The sequence below is a fragment of the Chlorocebus sabaeus genome, chromosome 11 (assembly GCF_047675955.1).
Source record: "Chlorocebus sabaeus isolate Y175 chromosome 11, mChlSab1.0.hap1, whole genome shotgun sequence".
Lineage (NCBI taxonomy): Eukaryota > Metazoa > Chordata > Mammalia > Primates > Cercopithecidae > Chlorocebus > Chlorocebus sabaeus.
Genome location: NC_132914.1, coordinates 118,563,465 through 118,587,529, shown reverse-complemented (window position 1 = coordinate 118,587,529; position 24,065 = coordinate 118,563,465). Strand labels below are relative to the sequence as shown.

The following is a 24,065-nucleotide window of genomic DNA, read 5'->3' as shown; positions in this document are numbered from 1 at the left end:
ACCTCCTGGGTTCAAGCAATTCTCCTGCCTCAGCGTCCTGAGTAGTTGGGATTAGAGGCACGCGCCACCATGCCCAGCTAATTTTTTTGTCTTTTTAGTAGAGATAGGGTTTCATCATGTTGGCCAGGCTGGTCTCGAATTCCTAACCTCAGCTGATCCACCCGCCTCGGCCTCCCGAAGTGTAGGGATTACAGGCATGAGCCACCGCACCCAGGCCTCTTTCTTTTCTTCCCTCCCTCTCTCCATTCTTTTTCTTTCTTTCTCTCCCTCTCTCTTTCCTTCACTCTTTCTTTTTCTTTCTTTCTTTTCTTTCTTCCTTCCCCTCCCTCCCTCCTTCCTTCTCTCTGGCTCTTTCCCTCTCTTTCTTTGGTTTTGATACAATGTCTCACTGTCACCCAGGCTGGAGTACAGTGGCATGCTCACAGCTCACCGCAGCCTTGACCTCCTGGACTCAAGTGATTCTCCCACCTCAGCCTCCTAAGTAACTGAGGCTACAAGCACCCACCACCATGCCTGGCTATTATTATTATTTTTTTTAAATTTCTTGTAGACACGGGGTCTTATCATATTGTTCAGGCTGGTCTTAAACTCCTGGGCTCAAGCAATCCTCCAACCCTCGGCCTCCCAGGTGCTGGGATTACAGGCATAAGCCACTGTGTCCAGCCTTGGGTAGTTTCTTATGACAATTGTTTTCCTCCATGAGGCCAAGCACCTAGTTTGTATATTCACTGCTGTACCTGCATGGACTTAGCACAATGTCTGGCATATAGTATGTACTCAAATATATTTGTTGAGTGAATGTCAAGGCTTTGCAGCACAGCTGACTCAAAGGCATATTGACAATAATTGAGCCTATACTAAATGTGTCAGAAACTAAGGATGCAAAGATTTTTTTAAAAAAGCAAACCTGCTCCCTGCCTATTACAGTCCCTCAGAGGACGCAGTTAATTATGTAAGTCATAGATATAAAATCATACATATAATAAATGAAGCTTGAATGAAGTGCTATGAAAATGGTCACATCATCTCTAAGATGATGGAGTAAGTCCAAAATAGTTCAAATCTTTTCAGGGTTTTGATATTTAGCCATGTTCTTTTTTTTTTTTTTTTTTTTTTTCTTTTCTGAGAAGGAGTTTCGCTCTTCTTGCCTAGGCTGCAGTGCGATGGCGTGATCTTGGCTCACTGCATCCTCCGCCTACTGGGTTCAAGCGATTCTCCTGCCTCAGCCTCCCAAGCAGCTAGGATTACAGGTATGCGCCACCATGCCCAGCTAATTTTGTATTTTTAGTAGAAAAGGTTTCACCATGTTGATCAGGCTGGTCTCGAACTCCTGACCTCAGGTGATCCACCTGACTCAACCTCCCAAAGTGTTGGTATTACAGGTGTGAGCCATGGCGCCCAGCCTACCCACATTCTTTTTTTTTTTTTTTTTTTTTGAGACGGAGTCTTGCTCTGTCACCCAGGCTGGAGTGCAGTGGCGCGATCTTGGCTCCCTGCAAGCTCCTCCTCCCGGGTTCCCGCCATTCTCCTGCCTCAGCCTCCCGAGTAGCTGGAACTACAGGCGTCCGCCATCTCGCCCGGCTAATTTTTTGTATTTTCAGTAGAAACGGGGTTTCACCGTGTTAGCCAGGATGGTCTCGATCTCCTGACCTCGTGATCCGCCCGCCTCGGCCTCCCAAAGTGCTGGGATTACAGGCGTGAGCCACCGCGCCCGGCCCTTACCCACATTCTTAAAATCAGATATGTACAAAGAGAAAAGTCTAGGCCAGGCAGGATGGCTGACACCTGTAATCCCAGCATTTTGGGAGACTGAGGTGGGAGGATTTTGTGAGCCCAGGAGTTACAGACCAGCCTGGACAACACAGCGAGACTCTATCTCTACAAAAAAATTAAAAATTAGCCACATGTGGTGGTGCATGCCTGTGGTCCCAGCTACTTGGGAGGCTGAGGTGGGAGGATCACTTGAGCGCAGGAGGTGGAGGCTGCAGGGAGCTGTGATCATGCCACTGCACTCCAGCCTGGGCCACAGAGTGAGACCCTGGCTCCAAGAAACAAAACAAAACAAAACAACCCAATAATGATTGATGAGGATTGTAGTGAGTTGGAAACGGCATGCCCTAAATAAAGGTGGTTTATTTATTTATTTATGAGACAGAGTCTCACTCTGTCGCCCAGGCTAGAGTGCAGTGGCAATTATAGGTCACTGCAGCCTTGGACTCCTGGGCTCAAGGCATCCTCCGGCCTCAGCCTCCAGAGTAGCTGGGATTACAGGCACCCATCATCATGCCCGGCTAATTTCTGTATTTTTAGTAGAGATGGGGTTTCACCATGTTGGCCAGGCATGTGTCGAACTCCTGGCCTCAAAGTGATCCACCCACCTCGGCCTCCCAAAGTGCTGGGATTACAGGTGTGAGCCACCACCCCCAGCCTATTTATTTATTTATTTTTGAGATGGAGTTTTTGCTCTGTTGCCCAGGCTGGAGTACAGTAGCATCATCTCAGCTCACTACAACCTCTGGCTCCTTGGTTCAACTGATCCTCCTGCCTCAGCCTCCTGAGTAGCTGGGATTACAGGCACCCGCCACCATGCCTGGCTAGTTTTTATACTTTTAGTAGAGACAAGGTTTCACCATGTTGGCCAGGCTGGTCTTGAACTCCTGACCTCAAGTGATCTGCCTGCCTTAGCCTCCCAAAATGTTGGGATTACAGGCATGAGCCACTGTGCCTGGCCAAAGGCAGCTAACGCTGTGCATATCCAGTCAGTTGCTACCATCTGGGAATAAATCAAGTTACCAAATTTTCTAATTTTTCAAGTGAAGCTGGAAATGTATTTCTTTTTTGGCAGAAATATCCTATTTTTTAAGTGTTGGTAAACACCATGCAAGGCAAATAAAATATATCTAATGAGCCACATTTAGTTTAGATTACAACTTTAGTTTGCAACTTCTGGTTTAGAAATTCATCCCTTTTGGTCCCCAGCACCTAGAACAGTGCCCTAAATATAGTAGGAGCTTAGCACAGAGTTATCGAATAAATGAATCAATGGCTTGAAAGTCTTACCAATTTAGAGTAAGATTGTTACTTAGGATTTTGTAAAATTACTTTCCTCTTTACATTCATTAAGTGTTCCTACTCAGAATTATTTTTTCTTTTTTTTTTTTTTTGAGATGGAGTCTGGCTGCGTTGCCCAGGCTGGAGTGCAGTGGCACGATCTCGGCTCACTGCAAGCTCCGCCTCCCAGGTTGACGCCATTCTCTTGCCTCAGCCTCCCAAGTAGTTGTGACTACAGGCGCCCGCCATCACGCCCGGCTAATTTTTTTTTTCATTTTTTAGTAGAGACGGGGGTTCACCGTGTTAGCCAGGATGGTCTTGATCTCCTGATCTCATGATCCAGCCGCCTCGGCCTCCCAAAGTGCTGGGATTACAGGCGTGAGCCACCGTGCCAGGCCCCTACTCAGGATTTTAAGGTTGAATACTAGTTTATTCCACAGACTTTGTCAAACCTTATTTATGGTATACACATATGCAAAAATATCCTAAAGAGCTGGGAGATTGTAAGTATGCTTTTTCATTAATGGAGTGAGGCATAAAAATAAACCAAGGCAAAGAAAGAGGTTAAGTAAATATTAAATTCCTGGCAAAAGCCAGCTTCTCCTTTCACAAATAAAAGATAGTTATATAATAATTATATATGGTAACTAAAACACACAGAGTTCTCAAGATAGGTAAGTTAGCTTGTATTTTAACAGATCAATGTCTTTTTTTTCGATAGCATTATTTAGCTTATACGCATCTGCCTTCTTTTTTGTTTTTGTGAACTAATAATGCATATTCATTCATTATTCATTAAACAAATAGCGATTGAGAAAACAAAAACCAGGCCTGAGGCTGGATGCAGTGGTCCATGCCTTTAATCCTAGCAATTTGGGAGGCTGAGGCAGGAGGATCGCTTGAGTCCAGGAGTTCGAGACCACCCTGGACAACACAGTGAGACCTCGTGTCTACAAAAAATAAAAAAAATCAGCCATGCGGCCAGGCGCGGTGGCTCATGCCTGTAATCCCAGCACTTAGGGAGGCCGAGGTGGGCAGATCACCTGAGGTCAGGAGTTCAAGACCAACCAGTTCGAGACTAGCCTGGCCAACATGGTGAAACCCCATCTCTACAAACAATACAAAAATTAGCCGGGCGTGGTGGTGCGCTCCTGTAGTCCCAGCTACTCAGGAAGCTGAGGCAGGAGAATTGCTTGAACCCGTGAGGCAGAGGTTGTAGTTAGCCGAGATCAAGCCATTGCACTCCAGGCTGGGCGACAGAGCAAGGCTCCGTCTCAAAAAAAAAAAAAAAAAAAAAAAAAAAGAAATGCAGAGTACAGGTTTTGTAGTTTATTAGGTAGGAAACCGACTCACCATAGGGAGGTGATATTGTTTATCTTCTATTTCACGTAAGGATACATGACCACTGGCAACCTGATCTGGCTGTCTGCAAAGGGCATTTGTTGTGAAACGCTGAAGAAAAATCTCATGTTCCTATCTTTAAAAAGACAGAGTTAAATGAAACTCCTAAACATTTGAGTTTAAAAGTAACATAATGAATTAAATACATACTTTAACGGTGACAATTTAATTTCGTTACTTTTTTTTTTTTTTTTTTTTTTTTGAGACGGAGTCTTGCTCTGTCGCCCGGGCTGGAGTGCAGTGGCCGGATCTCAGCTCACTGGAAGCTCCGCCTCCCGGGTTTACGCCATTCTCCTGCCTCAGCCTCCCGAGTAGCTGGGACTACAGGCGCCCGCCACCTCGCCCGGCTAGTTTTTTGTGTTTTTAGTAGAGACGGGGTTTCACCGTGTTAGCCAGGATGGTCTCGATCTCCTGACCTCGTGATCCGCCCGTCTCGGCCTCCCAAAGTGCTAGGATTACAGGCTTGAGCCACCGCGCCCGGCCATTTCGTTACTTTTAAACAATCATTTAAACATTGAATTTGAACTATTTTCAAATTACACGAACAAGCCAGGCGCGCTGCCTGTAGTCCCGGCAGCTCTGGAGGGTGAGGCGGCAGGATCGCTCGAGCCCAGGATTTGGAAGGGTGCAGTACTTCTTTGATGGCGCCTATGAATAACCACTGCCCTCCAGCCTTGGAAACATAGCGAGATATCCTCTCAACAACAACAAAACCACATGGGGAGCTCCTTAGTCCCTTCCGCCCTGACCCCAAGCGTCGACTTTGCCTTCCATCCGATCCCCGTCCACGTCGCCTGGGAACCTGCTCCCACTCGACGAGAGTTTCTGTAGGGAATCGGTCTTTGGGTGCAACCCGCGCCGCACTCTTGTGCATTCTGATTGGCTGTGGCCATCCCATGTGCTCTGATCGACTGCTCTGATTGGTTAACAACATGCCGCGAGCACGCGGATGCCTGTTTCCTGGGATACTGTGGGGGCGGGCGGAGATGTAGACCCGGTAGTGTTGCGCCCTGTGGTGAAAACTGGCGGCAGCGCGCCGCGGGCCCGGGACTTAGTCTCGGGCCGCCATGGCCAGCGTCCACGAGAGCCTCTACTTCAATCCCATGATGACCAATGGGGTGGTGCACGCCAATGTGTTCGGCATCAAGGACTGGGTGACGCCGTACAAGATCGCTGTGCTGGTGCTGCTGAACGAGATGAGCCGCACAGGCGAGGGCGCCGTCAGCCTCATGGAGCGGCGGAGGCTCAACCAGCTGCTCCTGCCCCTGCTGCAGGTGAGAGGCGACCGCTGGCTCCTGTTCGTGAAGCAAACTTTTACTGAGCATCTGCTCTGTGCGGAACCCTGGGCTTGAAGACACGTGTGTGCATTAGATACTCACCCTGCCTGAAGGAACGTGAAGAAATAAAGATAGCTACTACCGCTAGCTAATGCGTACTGAGCGTTTACGGTGGGCCAGGCGCTTTGCATGCATTTTTTTTTTTTTTTGCAAGTTCATGTCTGGCTCCAGTATTTATTAGCTGAGAGTTAGAGTCTCAGATCCTGTGTCTTCTGTAAAATGGACCGTTGGAGATACAGGGATAAGTCATACAGGTTCCCTGTCCTAGAGGACTGTAATAAATAGTAAAAATGCCATGAAACCGGGCCGGGCGCGGTGGCTCACGCCTGTAATCCCAGCACTTTGGGAGGGCCAGGCGGGTGGATCACGAGGTTAGGAGTTCAGAGACCAGCCTGACCAACGTAGTGAAACCCCGTCTCTACTAAAAACACAAAAAATTAGCCCGATGTGGTGGCGGGCACCTGGAATCTCAGCTACTCGGGAGGCTGAGGCAGCAGAGATCGCTAGAACCTGGGGGGCGCAGGTTGCAGTGAGCCGAGATCGCGCGACTGCACTCCAGCTTGGGCGACAGTGCAAGACTCCGTTTCAGAAAAAAAAAAAAAAAAAAGGCTTAAAGCCAAGGACGAGCATTGATTGAATACTTAACTGTGTGCTAAGCACTTCGCTTAAAATTTGTTTTAAATTATTATTATTTTTTGAGACAGGGTCTCGCTTTGTCGCCCAGGCTGGAGTGCAGTAGTGTGATCTGGGCTCACTGCAACCTTGACCTCTCAGGCTCAAGTGATCCTCCCACCTCAGCCTCCCAAGTAGCTGGGAGTACAGGAGCAGGCCACCACGCCCAGCTAAGTTTTAAATTTTTTTTTGTAGAGACGGGGTTTTGCTATATTACCCAGGCTGGTCTTGAACTCCTGGACTCAAGCGATCCTCCCGCCTGGTCTCCCAGAGTATTGGGATTACAGGTGTGAGCCACTGCGCCCAGTTGTCATGTGTTATTTCATTTTGCAGACACAGGTCTAGCTCAGATACTTAAGTTCCTTAATTCATTTGGGTCTCAGTTTTCTGTCTGTAAAATGGGAACAGTAGTAGAAACTGTTACTATATGTAGTAAATGCTCAGTGTTACTAGTATTTTCATTTTAGTGTGTTCACATAGGGCATATACCTTCCCTTACAGCAGTTGTGCTTTTCGATTTATATTCATGGTTACGTGATTGATGGCCTTCTCCCCCATTAGACGGTAACCTCCATGAGCGCAGTACTTAGTTCTGTTTTTGTTTAGCGGTACATTCCCGAAGCCTCCTGGAAAGTCTGAGTAGTTTTTTGTAAAATTAATGAAATGCGATAGAGGTGGATGAGTGCACTCAGGTGAATGGAGACGCTTTTTGTTTGTTTGTTTGTTTGTTTTGAGTCTCGCTCTGTCGCCCAGGCTGGAGTGCGGTGGCCGGATCTCAGCTCACTGCAAGCTCCGCCTCCCGGGTTCACGCCATTCTCCTGTCTCAGCCTCCCGAGTAGCTGGGACTATAGGCTCCTGCCACCATGCCCAGCTAATTTTTTTGTATTTTTAGTAGAGACGGAGTTTCACCTGTGTTAGCCAGGATGGTCTCAATCTCCGGACCTCGTGATCTGACCGCCTCGGCCTCCCAAAGTGCTGGAATTACAGGCATGAGCCACTGCGCCCGGCCCGAGGATTTCTTACAGAAAGTGTGAAGCTGTGTCTTGATGGATAAGCATTCTCTTTTGAGTAATACTGATGGCAGAAACAGATCTGGGTTCCTGGGCCTCCATATTATGGGATCTTAAGAGATAATAAAATTAGTATCTAGAGTTGCATTTATATTCCTTAGTATAGTTTATAAAGGATTTTAAAAAAAATTATCACTTGTATTTGTGGGTGAGGGGAATGGGAGGAGGGGAGAACTGAGGACACCATGGTTAAGAGACTTACCCGGTTAAATAAAAGGGGTGTCTTTATAACTTATAGCTCCCAGGGCTAGACACATTTGCTATTGTTATAAATGCATTTCCCGCCATTTTTTGTTTTTGTTTTTGTTTTTTTGAGACGGAGTCTCGCTCTGTCGCCCAGGCTGGAGTGCAGTGGCCGGATCTCAGCTCACTGCCTCCCGGGTTTACGCCATTCTCCTGCCTCAGCCTCCCGAGTAGCTGGGACTACAGGCGCCCGCCACCTCGCCCGGCTAGTTTTTTGCATTTTTTAGTAGAGACGGGGTTTCACCGTGTTAGCCAGGATGGTCTCGATCTCCTGACCTCATGATCCGCCCGTCTCGGCCTCCCAAAGTGCTGGGATTACAGGCTTGAGCCACCGCGCCCGGCCATTTCCCTCCATTGTTAAAGCTGGAATACTAAAATTTTGGTAAATAAAAGGCCGAGTGCGATGGCTCACACCTGTAATCCCAGCACTTTGGGAGGCTGAGGTGGGCGGATCACTTGAAGTCAGGAGTTCGAGACCAGCCTGTCCAACATGGTGAAACCCCATGTCTACTAAAAATACAAAAGAATTATCTGGGCATTGTGGTGTGCACCTGTAGTCCCAGCTACTCGGGAGGCTGAGGCAGGAGAATCATTTGAACCCAGGAGGCAGAGGTTGCAGTGAGCCAAGATCATATCACTGCACTCCAACCTGGGCATCCGTCTCAAAAAAAAAAAAAAAGAAAAAAACAGTGATTCTGGTCTCTTAACTCTCACCTTCCTGCTCATGCTGTTTTTTGCTGTTTGGAATTCTCCTTTCTGGTTTTTAAACTGGCTAACTACTATACAGTTATTTAATTTTTTATTTTTAAATTTATTTTTTAAAATTAATTAATTTTTTTTTTTTGAGACGGAGTCTCGCTCTGTCGCCCAGGCCGGAGTGCAGTGGCACGATCTCAGCTCACTGCAACCTCTGCCTCCCGGGTTCATGCCATTCTCCTGCCTCAGCCTCCCGAGTAGCTGGGACTACAGGTGCCCGCCATGACGCCCTGCTAATTTTTTGTATTTTTTAGTAGAGACGGGGTTTCACCGTGTTAGCCAGGATGGTCTCGATCTCCTGACCTCGTGATTCGCCCGCCTCAGCCTCCCAAAGTGCTGGGATTACAGGCTTGAGCCACCGTGCCTGGCCTGTTGTTTTTCAATTTTTTTTAGAGTAGTGAGATCTCACTCCCTCAGTCATCTGGGCTGGAGTGCCATGGCGTGATCATAGCTTACCATAGCCTCCACTTCCCGGGCTCAAGCTGTCCTCCTACCTCAGTCTCCTAAGTAGGTGGGACTGCAGGCACCTGCCACCATGCCTGGCTAATTTTTAAATTTTAGTAGAGATGAGGTCTCCCTATGTTGCTCAGGCTAGTCCTGAACTCCTGGGCTCAAGGGATCCACCTGCCTCAGCTTCCCAAAGTGCTGAGATTATAGGCATGAGCCACCACACCTGGCCCCCTGCTGTACAGTTTTAATCAAAATGTATGTAGAGTTCATGTAGTAGCATTCCAGCCAGACCTCAACTCCTTTACTAACTGTTTGACTTCTTAAATTAGTTAATTTTTGGCTGGGTGCCTATACTTTGGGAGGCCGAGGTAGGAGAATCACTTGAGCCTAGGAGTTCAAGAGCAGCCTGGGCATGGAGTTTCACCATGTTGGCCAGGCTGGTCTTGAACTCCTGACCTCTAGTAATCTGCCTGCTTCAGCCTCCCAAGGCACTGGTATTATAGGCGTGAGCCACTGCGCCAGGCCCTGAATGGTCTTTTTAATGGCTGCATTATATTTCACAGTAAGAAAAGCAACATAATTCAACTCTGTATTATAAATTAAGTCTCTGTTGGACTTATAGGCTCTTCTCAGTTTTTCTTCATTTCAAACAATGCATGCCAAAATAACTCCCCTAGAAGTGCAATTGCTGGGTTATCCACATCTAAAGTTGGCATATATGCAGTCACCTTATTCTCTGAAAAAGATTCTGTATTTAGTTTTAAATCTCAACTAGACTGTAATCTTCTTGGTAGCTGAGGTTGCATACTCTTGTTCCTCATGGTACTGGTTTTTTTTTTTTTTGGAGACGGAGTCTTGCTCTGTTACCCAGGCTGGAGTGCAGTGGCATGATCTTGGCTCACTGCAACTTCTTTCTCCCGGGTTCAAGCCATTCTCCTGCCTAAGCCTCCCGAGTAGTAGCTGGGACTACAGGTGTATGCCACCATACCTGGCTAATTTTTGTGTTTTTAGTAGAGACAGGGTTTTGCCATGTTGTCCAGGCTGGTCTTGAACTCCTGACCTCAGGTGATCCACCCGCTTTGGCCTCCCAAAATGTTGAGATTATAGGCGTGAGTCACTGCACCTGGCCTCTCGTGGTACTCTTTGTAGACTTCAGCGCATAGTATGTCTGCCTATGTTACAAGGTTTGGGAGAAGATCAAATGAGATTATGTTTGTGAAAAATAGTATTTGTATAGTGTTTTCCAGTTTACAAAGCACTTCGTATTATCTTATTTAATCTTTGCCAAAAACAAGGGATATATTATTATCTCCATTTTGTTGATGAAGGAAACTAGGACTCAGAGGTCACAATTTCGCCATGATTACAAAATTAAGAAGGAAGGAACAGTGGATCCTCAGACTATAAATCCTATGTTTTTTTTCTATTTTAGACCATTCCACTGACTAGACAAAAATGGTATGCAAATGTGAAGTATTACTTTAGTGTTTTAGGTACACAGAAAAATCCTTATTTGCATATTTGGAGTGATTATTAAAGCAGAGGGGTTGATAAATGAATTTATGTTTGCAATTCTTTATCAGTCTCCAGCTCTTTAAAATGTATCCATACCTCCCTATCTCCCCTTTACACAGGGCCCAGATATTACACTGTCAAAACTTTACAAGTTAATTGAAGAATCTTGTCCACAACTGGCAAATTCAGTGCAGATCAGGTAAACTTCATTTTCTTCTTTATATATGAAAAGGTGTCAAGGTAGACGAAAATCACAAAAGGGTATGTGGTAGTTAATTCTTTTAAAAAGATACCTTTATTATTCTAGGTTGTTTTCCCAAGAACTTTTACTTAGGTTTTTTTTTTTGTTGTTGAAAAATGGATAGCTTTTTTTTTTTTTGGAGACAGGGTTTCACTCTGTTGCCCAGGCTGGAGTACAGTGGCACAATCAGGGCTCACTGCAGCCTGGACTTCCTGACTTCAGGTGATCTTCCCACCTCAGACTCCCGAGTAGCTGGGACTACAAGCATACACCACCAAACCTGGCTAATTTTTTGTAGTTTTAGTGGAGATGGGGTTTTGCTGTGTTGCCTAGGCTGGTCTTGAACTCCTGGGCTTAAGCAGTCCATCCGCATCTACCTCACAAAGTGCTGGGATTGCAAGTGTGAGCCACCGCACCTGGCTGAAAAATTGGTAACCTTAAACATACTGTTTTATAGCTTTTTCCACCAAGTTTTATTATTCTTTACCCGTCTTACTCTTTTTAGTCACTGCAGATAATTGCATTTTTACTGGTTGATGTGATAGTTTGACAAATTTTATGATCAAGAAAACAACAATGATACTTTTCCTAAATATGGGAGTAACATTTTGAATCATGAAGTTTGTTTTATGAGCCACCATTTTATACAAATCTCTGAATTGCCTGTAAACTACATTATTCGAGATAATTGAGGAATATGAAACGAGAGAAGTTGTTCAAAGGGCCTTTCTAAAATATGCACCTCGATTTTCTCATTCAGAATCAAACTGATGGCTGAAGGCGAGTTGAAGGATATGGAACAATTTTTTGATGACCTTTCAGATTCTTTCTCTGGAACTGAGCCAGAGGTTCACAAAACAAGTGTAGTAGGTATGAAACTCTTCTAAGAAGAGCAGAGAGTATTTTCATTGAAGTGAGCAGCTTTCTAAGTCATGTCTGTCATTGCTGTGCTATATCTGTGAACAGACTCAGTGGGGATGTTGGAGGTGTTACACTTTGTATTTATTGCCTTGCTGTTTTGATCTATATTTAAATCATTAACTGTGGAAAAGCACCTTCTGTTTTGTCTACAATAGTAAGAGTCAGAGCCTGGTCCTGGGGTTTTTGGGGGTTCCCAGCTCTTTCTCTCACAGTCTTCTGGATCACTTGCCTGCATGGTCCATCTGTGAGTGAGGGTCACCAGCCCAGACTTACGAAGAGAGGTAAGTAAAAATACATTACTGATACAGTATGCAAAGTGAGGGCATACATGGTGTTTCTTTGATGCTTTTCTATTAGCTTTATCCCATGCTCTATCCCTCTGGCTTTTTTGCATGGTAATTTTTATGTTATTCAGCGTGAGCTGTTTCTCTATCTCTTCCTATGTGCCAGGCTCTGGACGTGTAAGATAGACATGGAATTTCCTCTTATGGAGATTACCTCTGGTTGGGGGAGCCAGTTGGTAAAAGTAAACACATAAATATCATTTCAGATAATGTAACAGCCATGAAGAAAGTAAAATGGAAGCCTTCAGGTGGAGGTGGGGTGGGTAGATTGAGCCCTGTATAAGAAGAAACCAGCTTTGTAAAGGACTGGGGAAGAACATTCCAGGAGGAGGGAATGGCAACTGCAAGTGTGTCTTTCTTATTCTTCTGAAGGAAGAATTGCAGCAAACAGTTGTTGCCGTTGTGGAGTTGCCGTTGTGTAGCCTGGATGTCAGTTAATGCTTTCCCCTTGTCTCTGGTCTTATTTTGTAGGTTTGTTTCTGCGTCACATGATCTTGGCCTACAGTAAGCTTTCTTTCAGCCAAGTGTTTAAACTGTACACTGCCCTTCAGCAGTACTTCCAGAATGGTGAGAAAAAGACAGTGGAGGATGCTGATATGGAACTGACCAGTAGAGATGAGGGTGAAAGAAAAATGGAAAAAGAAGAACTTGATGTATCTGTAAGGTAATTTGGCTTTTTCTGACAGGGATCCTTTTTCTGTAAAATAGTATAATTTTAAGTGCAGTAAGTCCTTGTTCATTTAGAGTTCATTTGCTGCCTTATGCTCTTTTTACCCCTCCAGATCTGGGAAGTTAACTGATAAAGGCTGCACCAGTGGGTCCCTTGCCCTCTGACTTGTGATTGGCCAATGGGAGTCACTGGCAGGAAATCCCAAGGGCCAGGGAGAATGGGGTGGAGTGTGGATTCATTGGCTTCCTTCCTTGGGGGTCCTAGGGAGCTGGCTGTAGGGTCACAGCTTCTGTCAGGTTGCCCTTTCTGCACTCCTTAAGGGGGTTCGGTCACTAGGAGCAAGTGTTTGTCGGCCCCAGGTGAAAGGTTCCCACTGTTATCAGTGCGGGGGACTATGTTGTCTCTTATGACTTCTCTGTCCTTTCCCCTACTTTTGTAAAGTGATCTTTTGTTAAACTTTTCTCAGACTACTCAATTCGAATGTGTTCTTTGCTTTCTGCTGGGTCCCTGACTGGTATTGTTCGTTAAATCAGAGTGAAGTAACAATTGATTAATTCAGTGAAAATTTACTGAATGCCTTGTAAGGTCTAGTCTCTAAGGAAGCTGTTGTAAGGAAGTTACTCACCTAGTTGGCCAAGCCCAAAATCCAGTAGTGTCCTTGATTCCTCCGTGCCCTTCACCCCAGTCCCTCAGCAGATCCAGTCAGTCCTTCTCCTTGCTATGTTTGGAACTTGTTCACTTATCTCATGGCCATTGATACCCCTGGAGTCTAAGCACCAAACCTCTACCAAATCTACTCACCAAATCTGCAGTAGCTTCAGTTTTCTTCTTGACTTAACTCCTGTCTCCCTACATCTGTTCTTCAGGCAGCATCCGGGGAAGCCCCTAAGATTATTAATCAAATCCCAGCACTTTTCTGCCCAAACTCTTTGGAACTTAGAGAGGAGTCTGAGCTTACCATGGCTTCAGTGCCTGTATAACCCAGCCCGATGATCTTCCCTGACCTCTTTCTCTTTACTTTCCCCTTCCCTCTCAGCATCGAGACTGCTCTGGCTTTCCTTCAGTTTCCTGACTACTCCAGTCAGTTTCTGCCTCAGGTTGCCTGGAATGCTCTTCCGTGGCTTTTCACCTCATGTGCTCTCTTTTACCGTTCAGATCTCAGCGCCAGTTTCCTCAGACAGGCCTCCCTGAGCACGAGGTAGCCCCTATCCCAAATACTTTCTTTTTCTTTCTTTTTTTTTTTGCGTTTGAGTCTCACTGTCGCCCAGCCTGGAGTGCAGTGGTGCGCTATTGACTCACTGCAACCTCCACCTCCTGGGTTCAAGCGATTCTCTTACCTCCGCCTCCCAAGTAGCTGGGATTACAGGTGCCTGCCACCATACCTGCTAATATTTTTGTATTTTTAGTAGAGACAGGGTTTCACCGTGTTGGCCAGGCTGGTCTCAAACTCCTGATCTCAGGCAATCCACTCGCCTTGGCCTCCCAAAATGCTGGGATTACAGGCATGAGCCACTGCACTCGGCCCCAAATACTTTGTATTTCTTTATTCCTCCATACCTCTGATCACTAAGTAACCTTCTTAAGCTTACTTGCTTATCTGTTTCCCCTGCCTCTTCACCGCTTGAGAACTGAGACCCTTCTCTGTCTCGTTTCATCACATTTCCCCAGTGCTTAATAGAGTGCCTGACTCATAGAATGTGTTCTGTACCTGAATGTTGGATGAATCAGTAAGTCTATCACCCATACTGGTAACTGGCCCAGTAACGCACTTTGTATTAACTGTCCTTTCTTTTGCTGTTTTACTTCTCCTTCCCCAACTACTATTATCTGGGATTACTTCCAAATAAACTACTTGTACTTGCAGGCAAAAATATATTTATTTCATATTCCCTGGTGTCAAAGAGCCTGTGGTCTGGTGAGGAAGGCTGACAAGTAAACAGATACAGTGTCCAGAGCTCTGAGAGAAGTAAGCCCCTCCTGCCCTAAGGAGGTGGTCAGGGGACCTTATCATTTACTGGGAGCTTATCATTTACTGCATTGTAGGTTGTTAGGCTACCGTAAGCCCCAGGGTGGCAGGGGGTGACGTTGTTTATAAATGGGGAATGCTTATCGCGCTTTCTATGAGTAGTTTTTGTACTGTTACATGATTTGTTCAGCACATATTGGGAGCAAGAGGATAATAGTACCATTAACTGCTCCCCAAAACTCATTTCCTGACAGATGCTTCTTGTCTGGTGAAAAGACAACATAGTGTGTGGTTAAGAGTCTGGCTCTGCAGTCAGACCCACAGGTTTGCCTGCTGCTCCTCTGCCTTTGGTCTGTGAGACCTTGGGCAAGTTACTCACCCTTTCTGTGCTTTGAGCTCTTTGTCTGCAAAATGGGACTCATACCACTTCCCCAGAGGGTTCCAGAATTAAATGATAAATTCATATAAAGTTTCCAGAACTATGCCTAGAAATGTTAACTGTTATTATTCTCTACTTTCTTTTAGTTAGTTCTCCTCAGAAATGCTTATAGGCTACAGTGTAATCCTTTTTCTAGCTACTTTATATGCTTAAAGTAGCAAAGTGTCAGTTCTGCAGAAATGTTAAAATTCAGACTTTTCTTATTTGGATTGGTTTTCTCTTAAATTAACTTGATTTATTTAGGTCTAACTCCATCTTTTTGTTTTTATCTTATTCCAAGAAGTCATTTATGTATAATCTAATATATTTACTGTAAAGGTACATGGTTTCAGAAAATTGTGCATATTTAGTAAACTGAATTTAATCATGAAAATTGAAGAAACGTTTTCTTTTTTTTTTTTTTGAGACGGAGTCTCACTCTGTCGCCCAGGCTGGAGTGCGGTGGTGCTATCTCAGCTCACTGCAAGCTCTGCCTCCCGGGTTCACGCCATTCCCCTGCCTCAGCCTCCTGAGTAGCTGGGACTACAGGCACCCGCCACCTGGCCTGGCTAGTTTTTTGTATTTTTTTTTTTTTTTTTTTTTCCTGAGACGGAGTCTCGCTCTGTGGCCCAGGCTGGAGTACAGTGGCGCGATCTTGGCTCACTGCAAGCTCCGCCTCCCGGTTCATGCCATTCTCCTGCCTCAGCCTCCCAAGTAGCTGGGACTACAGGTGCCTGCCACCTCGCCCGGCTAGTTTTTTGTATTTTTTAGTAGAGATGGGGTTTCACCGTGTTAGCCAGGATGGTCTCGATCTCCTGACCTCGTGATCCACCCGTCTCGGTCTCCCAAAGTGCTGGGATTACAGGCTTGAGCCACCGCGCCCAGCCAGTTTTTTGTATTTTTAATAGAGACGGGGTTTCACCATGTTAGCCAGGATGGTCTTGATCTCCTGACCTCGTGATCCGCCCATCTTGGCCTCCCAAAGTGATGGGATTACAGGCGTGAGCCACCGTGCCCAGCCTGAAATGTATTCTTTAAATTTAAATCTAACTAATGATTATAATTCTTTGTCTAAAAAGAAATTACTTTGTTAGAGAACCTTTTTATTTTATAGGATGTTCTTACATATATTTTTAAACTCTTTTTTAAAGGAGAATTTCAATTTTTTAAATTTTTGTGATCTTTTTTTTTTCTTCTTTTTTTTTTTTTTTTTTTTGAGATGGAGTCTTGCTCTGCCGCCAGGCTGGAGTGCAGTGGTGTGATCTTGGCTCACTGCAACCTCCGCCTCCCAGGTTCAAATGATTCTCCTGCCTCAGCCTTCTGAGTAGCTAGGACTACAAGCACACACCACCATGCCTGGCTAATTTTTTGTATTTTAGTAGAGATGGAATTTCACCATGTTAGTCAGGATTGTCTTGATCTCTTGACCTTGTGATCCACCTGCCTCAGCCTCCCAAAGTGCTGGGATTACAGGCGTGAGCCACTGCACTTGGCCTACTCTATGTTTTCTTCTAAGAGTTTTTAGTTTTTTTAATTTAAAAATGTACTATTTATTTTTTATTACTAGCAGGTGGAAGGAAGATCTTCTAAGAGTTTTATAGTTTTTGGCCTCACATTGAGGTCTTTGAGTCTTTGTGAGTTAATTTTTGTTTATGGTATTAGATAAGGACTCACCATCATTCCTTTGTATGTGGATGTGCAGTTTTCCCAGCATCACTGGTTGGAAAGGCTGTCCTTTCCCTATCAAATGGTCTTGTTGCTGTTGCCAAAAACCATTTGACCGTGCATGCCAGGGCTTCTTTCTGGGCTCACTGCATTGATCTCAACATCACTTTTTAAGTTTTTCTTTCCTAGTTCTGAGGAGAGAATTAAATTTTTTGAACTCTTTTGATACAAGAATCCATTTGATTTTATAAATGTTATCATTTTCACTTATGTATAATTCTTTACTATTTTTGTTTTTTTATTTTTTCCAGAGAAGAGGAGGTATCTTGCAGTGGGCCTCTGTCCCAAAAACAAGCAGAATTTTTTCTTTCTCAACAGGTATGTGAATTCTGTAATTTATCATGAACTTCTGTTTTAGTCCTGTGATGTGTGTCATGGCATAGGCCCGTTATGTGCATAGGTTTGTTAGTGAATCTGTGTCAGCCTTTACTCTTGGTCCCCTCTGCTTCACTAACGAAGCACTTGTAACTCTGTGCCCCTTCCTATTTTGTGTGTGATTTTATTTTTCTATTAAAGTTATAATCAAGGTTCATTTAGTAATGGTGTGTGACTAACAGCCTAAAACCCTGTGGTTTAAAAGACTTGCTTCCTTTCTCTCAACATTTTATTGTAGACATTTGCAAATGTAAAGAGAGCCTGAAAAGCAGTGTATGGTAATTACCCATACTTATTACCTTGATTCTACAATTAATATTTCTGTTTTATTTATTTATTTAATTTTTTATTTATTTATGTTTTTGAGACGGCGACTCAGGCTGGAGTGCAGTGGTGTGATCTCCACTCACTGCAAGCTCTGCCTCCCAGGTTCACGCTATTCTCCTGCCTCAGCCTCCTGAGTAGCTGGGACTACAGGTGCTTGCCACCGCGCCCGGCTAATTTTTGTATTTTTAGTAGAGACGGGGTTTCACCGTGTTAGCCAGGATGGTCTCGATCTCCTGACCTCATGATCCGCCTGTCTCGGCCTCCCTAAGTGCTGGGATTACAGGCGTGAGCCACAGGACCCAGCCTATTTATTTATTTTTTTGAGACGGAGTCTCGCTCTGTCGCCCAGGCTGGAGTGCAGTGGCGCGATCTCAGCTCACTGCAAGCTCTGTCTCCCGGGTTCATGCCATTCTCCTGCCTCAGCCTCCTGAGTAGCTGGGACTACAGGTGCCCGCCACTGCGCCAGGCTAATTTTTTTGTATTTTTAGTAGAGACAGGGTTTCACTGTGGTCTCGATCTCCTGATGGGGGTTTTACCATGTTGGTCAGGTTGGTCTCGAACTCCTGACCTCAAATGATCCATCTGCCTTGGCCTCCCAAATTGCTGGGATTACAGGCATGAGTCGCCACACCCATCCTGTTTGCCTGTTAATTATGCTAAAACAAGTCCTGATATGGAGATGCTTTCAATTTTTATTCTGAAAGTCAAATTATCTTCTCCTACCTGTTTTCTTCCACAGCATTTTGTTTTTTTTCCCCTCCAGATGGAGTGTCGTTCTTGTGGCCCAGGCTGGAGTGCAGTGGTGTGATCTTGGCTCTATTAAAACACAAAAATTAGCTGGTGTGGTGGCATGTGCCTGTCGTCCCAGCTACTTTGGAGGCTGAAGCAGAAGAATCACTTGAGCCCATGAGGCGGAGGTTGCGGTGAGCCAAGATTTCGCCACTGCACTTCAGCCTGGGCGACAGAGCGAGACTCCTTCTGAAAAGAAAATTAAAAAAATTAAAAGGCAAACAGCAAAGGTGTTCTTGGGCTCTAATACTTTGGGAAAAAGCATTTACAATAAATGTGACAGTGAAAGTTTAGATTTTGGATTTGGTTTAGAAATCATATTTTCAGGCCAGGCGCGTTGGCTCACGCCTGTAATCTCAGCACTTTGAGAGGCAGAGGCAGGTGGATCACCTGAGGTCAGGAGTTTGAGACCAGCCTGGCCAACATGGAGAAGCACCGTCTCTACTAAAAATAGAAAAAATCAGCCAGATATGATGGTGGACGCTTGTAATCCCAGCTACTTGGGATGCTAAAGCCGGAGAATTGCTTGAACCTGAGAGGTGGAGGTTTCAGTGAGCCAAGATCGTGCCACCGCACTCCAGCCTTGGTGACAGAGCAAGACTCTGTCTCAAAAAAAAAAAAAAAAAAGAAAGAAAGAAATCATATTTGATGATGAGACAAAGTTTACAATATAAAATGAAAAGAACAGGAAATAAAGTTACAGATCATATTTTGATTTTGTTAAAAATATAGTGTGTGTGTATACATTATATAAATTTAGAATACATCCTGTATTGTAAACATATTGTGAGTTTATTAGAAATATAATGTGTATACACAATATATGTTTACAATACAGGGTGTATTGTAAATTTATATAATGTGTATACACACATTTTTTTTTTTTTTTTTTGAGATAGAGTTTCGCTCTATTGCCTGGGCCGGAGTGCAGTGGCCAGATCTCAGCTCACTGCAAGCTCTGCCTCCCGGGTTTACGCCATTCTCCTGCCTCAGCCTCCCGAGTAGCTGGGACTACAGGCGCCCGCCACCTCGCCCGGCTAGTTTTTTGTATTTTTTAGTAGAGACGGGGTTTCACCGTGTTAGCCAGGATGGTCTCGATCTCCTGACCTCATGATCCGCCCGTCTCGGCCTCCCAAAGTGCTGGGATTACAGGCTTGAGCCACCGCGCCTGACCTACACACATATTTTTAACAAAATCAGAATATGATATGTAACATATATATACACACACACACACACACGGAACAAAGACACGATAATATACACTAAAGTATTAGTAGTGTTATTTCTTGGTAGTGGGATTGCAGAAGATTTTTGTTTTCTTCTGTAGGTTTTCTATATTTTTGGAATAATTTTTCCCCTTACTACACCTACATAATAATTCTTTTTTTTTTTTGAGACTGAGTCTTGCCCTGTCACCCAGGCTAGAGTGCAGTGGCACGATCTCGGCTCACTGCAACCTCTGCCTCCCGGGTTCAAGTGATTCTCCTGCCTCAGCCTCCCGAGTAGCTGGGATTACAGGTGCGCGCCACCACACCCGGCTAATTTTTTGTATCTTTAGTAGAGACAGGGTTTCACTGTGTTGGCCAGGCTGGTCTCCAACTCCTGACCTCATGATCTGCCCGCCTTGGCCTCCCAAAGTGCTGGGATTACAAGTGTGAGCCACCACACCTGGCCAATAATTTTCTATAATGATATAAATTAACAATGGAATTAGAAATTATTTTTACTTAAAAAAAATTTTTTTTAAGAAATTATTTTTAAATAGAGATGAGGTCTCAGTATATTGCCCAGGTTGTTCTTGAACTCCTGGGCTCAAGCAATACTCCTGCCTCAGCCTCTGCCTCCCAGAGTTTTGGGATTATAGGCATCAACCACCACACCCTACCCTTAGAAATTACTTTACTTATAGAAAAACTCATCTAGGTAAAATTGGAGTAAAGTGTCTATAACCCAGCTAAATGTAAACATTTAATTTGTAGCTAACTTTCTACGTATGTTATATAATTGTTGCTGATATCATCCATATGAAACAAATAAGTAGGGCTGGGGCAAGGCACCTGGCTCCTATAAGGCCTCATACAGGCACTGGAAAAGAAGCAAACACGTTACTTGCCTGGAAGGAGCTTACAGTCTGGGGTGGGGTTAGACTGGCAGTTTTACTAGAGTTTGATAGTGCTACAGGAAGGGTAAGTGCAGAGGGCTTATGGGAGCATGGAGGGGCTTTTAGGATCTCACCTCATCTAGAAGGTGACAGAAGCAGGTGGCCTGGAGGATGAGCTAGGCAGGGGCGTGGGTTTGCTCAGCCTTGGGTAGTATATGGCTGGGGAGTGATGGGTGGGAGGCTTGGCGTTTCTGGCAGAGGAAAGTGTTTTCGTGTATGGTCAAGAGGAGAGCATGTGGCAGAGTCCACCTTCAGTGTACCTAGAGTGAGGGAAGACCAGCCAAGGCTGGCTAGATGAGGGGCCAGAGCCTGAAGGGACCCCTGTAGGAAAGAAAATAATGAGGTGATGCTAGTTAGTATATCTTTTCATATGTTTATTGACCCTTTCTTTCTACTGAGTTATCATTTTTAAATTTCAGGCTTCTTTGCTAAAGAATGATGAGACTAAGGCCCTCACTCCAGCTTCCTTGCAGAAGGAGTTAAACAATTTGTTGAAATTTAATCCTGATTTTGCTGAAGCGGTGAGTCTTTCCCAGAATTTGTTGCTGTGTTAGAAAGGAATGACAAGGCTACTTTTTTGTTTGTTTTTGGAAATGGAGTCTTACTCTTGCCAGGCTGGAGTGCAGTGGCATAATCTTGACTCACTGCAACCTCCGACTCCCTGGTTCAAGCGATTCTCCTGCCTCAGCCTCCCGAGTAGCTGGGATTACAGGCACGTGCCATCACGCCCAGCTAATTTTTGTATTTTTAGTAGAGACAGGGTTTCACCATGTTGGCCAGGATGGTCTTGATCTCCTGACCTCATGATCTGCCCGCCTCGGCCTCCCAAAGTGTTGGGATTACAGGCGTGAGCCACCGCGCTCAGCCAAGGCTACTTTTTATATTGAGTAGCTTTGCAAATGAGGATCAGCCCATTGGCCCAGGTTCTTGAAGGAAATCATGTTCTTGGCAGGCAAACAACTTGGTATAGGTCGCAAAGCTCCCCCCTCCCTCCCCGGGCCATAGGTGATTTCTTCAAACTCTTGATATTCTCTTTCAGTCATCATCTCCCTGATGTTGTAAAGTTTAGACTGGAGATAATATACTAGACTGATGCAAAAAACTTTGTTTGTTTTTTTTGGAGACTGAGTTTCGCTCTTGTCACCTGTGCTGGAATGCAATGGTGCGATCTTGGCTCACTGCAACCTCTGCCTTCCAGATTCTAAGTGATTCTCCTGCCTTAGCCTCCCGAGTAGCTGGGATTACAGGCACCTGCCACCATGCCTGGCTCATTTTTTGTATTTTTAGAAGAGATGGGGTTTCACCATGTTGGCCAGGCTGGTCTCGAACTCCTGACTTCAGGTGATCCACCCTCCTCAGCCTCCCAAAGTGCTGGGATTATAGGCGTGAGCCATCGCGCCCAGCCCAAATGACAGTTTTGAGGCTGAAAAGCTCTTTTCCTTTATCTTCTTTTGTCAGTGTTTATTTTTAAAGTTCTAATAATTACGTTCCTTAATGGATTTTTTACTCGGAAAATTTTCTTAAATAGTATCTGGATTTTCCATCTGACTTTGTGTGTAGAAGTATATCTAGTTTGCTTCCTAGTAACTGAGATCTGCCTGTTAGGAAAGTTTCAGTGACTCAAAAAAAAAAAAAAAAGTAGAAAATAATTAACTTAGTAAGCTAGTAAGTCTCAGTGTGTTTTAACTTGTACATTAATAAAACTTAATTTTATAATTTGTATATGAATTCAGGTTTTAGGATCTTTAATTCTGAACTCTAAGTTTTCCTCAATATTTGAACTGGGTAAGGCCCAGTATTCTCATCTATCACTCGTGTGACCAGTGACATAGTGGCGTATATTTGAGATAAAACTAACACAAATACTAATGGAACTCCCATTTTTAGTTTGTGGACTCCCTCTAGGGGGAATGTGTCTTGAAGCTGTTTTATTCTGCCTCTAGGGAGAAGATTAAGCTAAACTATGACCATCTTATTAGAAGGGTATGGTATACACTAGTGTTTGTAGCCAGTGGAACTCTCTGCAGTTGTCTTACACAAGATATATTTACAGCATTTAAAATACATTGATTATTTCTTGTTTTAGCATTATCTCAGCTACTTAAACAACCTCCGTGTCCAAGATGTTTTCAGTTCAACACACAGTCTCCTTCATTATTTTGACCGTCTGATTCTTACTGGAGCCGAAAGCAAAAGTAATGGGGAAGAGGGCTATGGCCGGAGCTTGAGATACGCTGCTTTGAATCTTGCTGCCCTGCACTGTCGCTTTGGTCACTAGTAAGTTTATAGACTTTCGTCCTTGCGCAAATTGAAGAAACTGATAACAATAAAAGATCTGCTATTTGGCCGGGCGCGGTGGCTCACATCTGTAATCCCAGCGCTTTGGGAGGCCAAGGTGGGTGGATCACGTGAGGTCAGGAGTTCAAGACCAGCCTGGCCAACATGGTGAAACCCCATCTCTACTAAAAATACAAAAATTAGCCAGGCATGGTGGCAGGCGCCTGTAGTCCCAGCTCCTCAGGAGGCTGAGGTAGGAGAATGGCTTGAACTCGGAAGGCGGAGGTTGCAGTGAGCTGAGAGCGAGAGCACGCCATTGTACTCTAGCCTGGGCAACAGTGAAACTCCGTCTCAAAAAAAAAAAAAAGATTTGCTATTTTGTGGAGAAAAGAAAAGGGAAAAGAAATGGAAGAAATGAATTCTGAAATGTTAATTGTGATGCGTTTTTTAAAAATGTATTTTTTAAAAAGAAGAAAAGAAAGAAACTCATTAACTTGGACTAGTCAGTAACTTCCATAGCGGGAACCTTTTTTGCACTGGAATAAAGTTAATGAAAACCTTCTGCCTAAATAGTCTGCCCCCTAGTGTCACTATTTAACATTGCCATCTTAGTGCCTGGCCTCTTTCATTACTTCTAAGAACAACAACAGGCCATTCAGTGGAAAGGAAATTAGGTCATTAGGCCAGTGAGTCCCTAAAGGAGTTTTTGGAGGTAAAAATGGGGATGCAGAAGCTATTTTTAGTATTTCAAAAAGCCAGAAGGCAGTCGTGCCTTTACTGGATGAAAGACTACACAGGCTTACTAAAAGTCACGTTTGCTTTCAGATGGAATTCAGGCCGCTCAGTTAGGTGACACTGGTTTATACTGTTGCCTTGATATGCCTGTGTTTTTAATGAATAGAAATAGGAAAATTGATCAATTATTTTTTAGTAAATAGAATTAAGTAGATAAAACAACTTTCAAAACATGGAGACTATCTTGGAAATAATAAAATCATGTAAATAATGGCAAAAGGTGGGAAATTACTAATTCAAAGATCCCTTTGCCCCCCCACCTGCCCTGTGGTTTTTTACCAGTTGAGAGAAGTGTAGTGTTTGCTATAGGCATCCTTGAATACAGACTATAGCGTGTATTAATGGGAGTATAGTGTCCACAGTTCAATAATGGAGACGTCTATCCCTTTCTCTGTGTGTCAGGCAGCACCTAGGGAATTCTTTTTATTTCTGGTTGTCAGGTTTTTGTTTTTTTTTTTTAAGAGACAAGGTCTCACTCAGTCACCCAGGCTGGAGTGCACTGGTGTGATCATAGCTAACTGTAACCTGAAACTCCTGGGCTCAAGCAAGCAAGCCATC

General features: G+C 44.5%; 1 protein-coding gene across 4 annotated transcripts in view; it reads left to right on the top strand.

Moving 5' to 3' along the window:
• The first annotated feature begins 5,421 nt into the window (after window positions 1–5,421).
• The window catches only part of ANAPC5 (anaphase promoting complex subunit 5), a 47,776-nt gene continuing 29,132 nt past the window's right edge, over window positions 5,422–24,065 (top strand). For 2 of the 4 annotated variants that reach the window (XM_008004984.3, XM_073021158.1), the window contains exons 1-7: window positions 5,422–5,726; window positions 10,615–10,694; window positions 11,497–11,606; window positions 12,473–12,665; window positions 17,032–17,098; window positions 20,855–20,956; window positions 22,522–22,712. In XM_008004984.3, coding sequence (XP_008003175.3) covers window positions 5,520–5,726; window positions 10,615–10,694; window positions 11,497–11,606; window positions 12,473–12,665; window positions 17,032–17,098; window positions 20,855–20,956; window positions 22,522–22,712 — 950 coding nt within the window. In that variant the 5' untranslated portion in view covers window positions 5,422–5,519. Of the gene's footprint in view, window positions 5,727–10,614; window positions 10,695–11,496; window positions 11,939–12,227; window positions 12,349–12,472; window positions 12,666–17,031; window positions 17,099–20,854; window positions 20,957–22,521; window positions 22,713–24,065 lie in introns of those variants that run through there. The other 2 variants (XM_073021159.1, XM_008004981.3) reach the window with 2 other exon arrangements.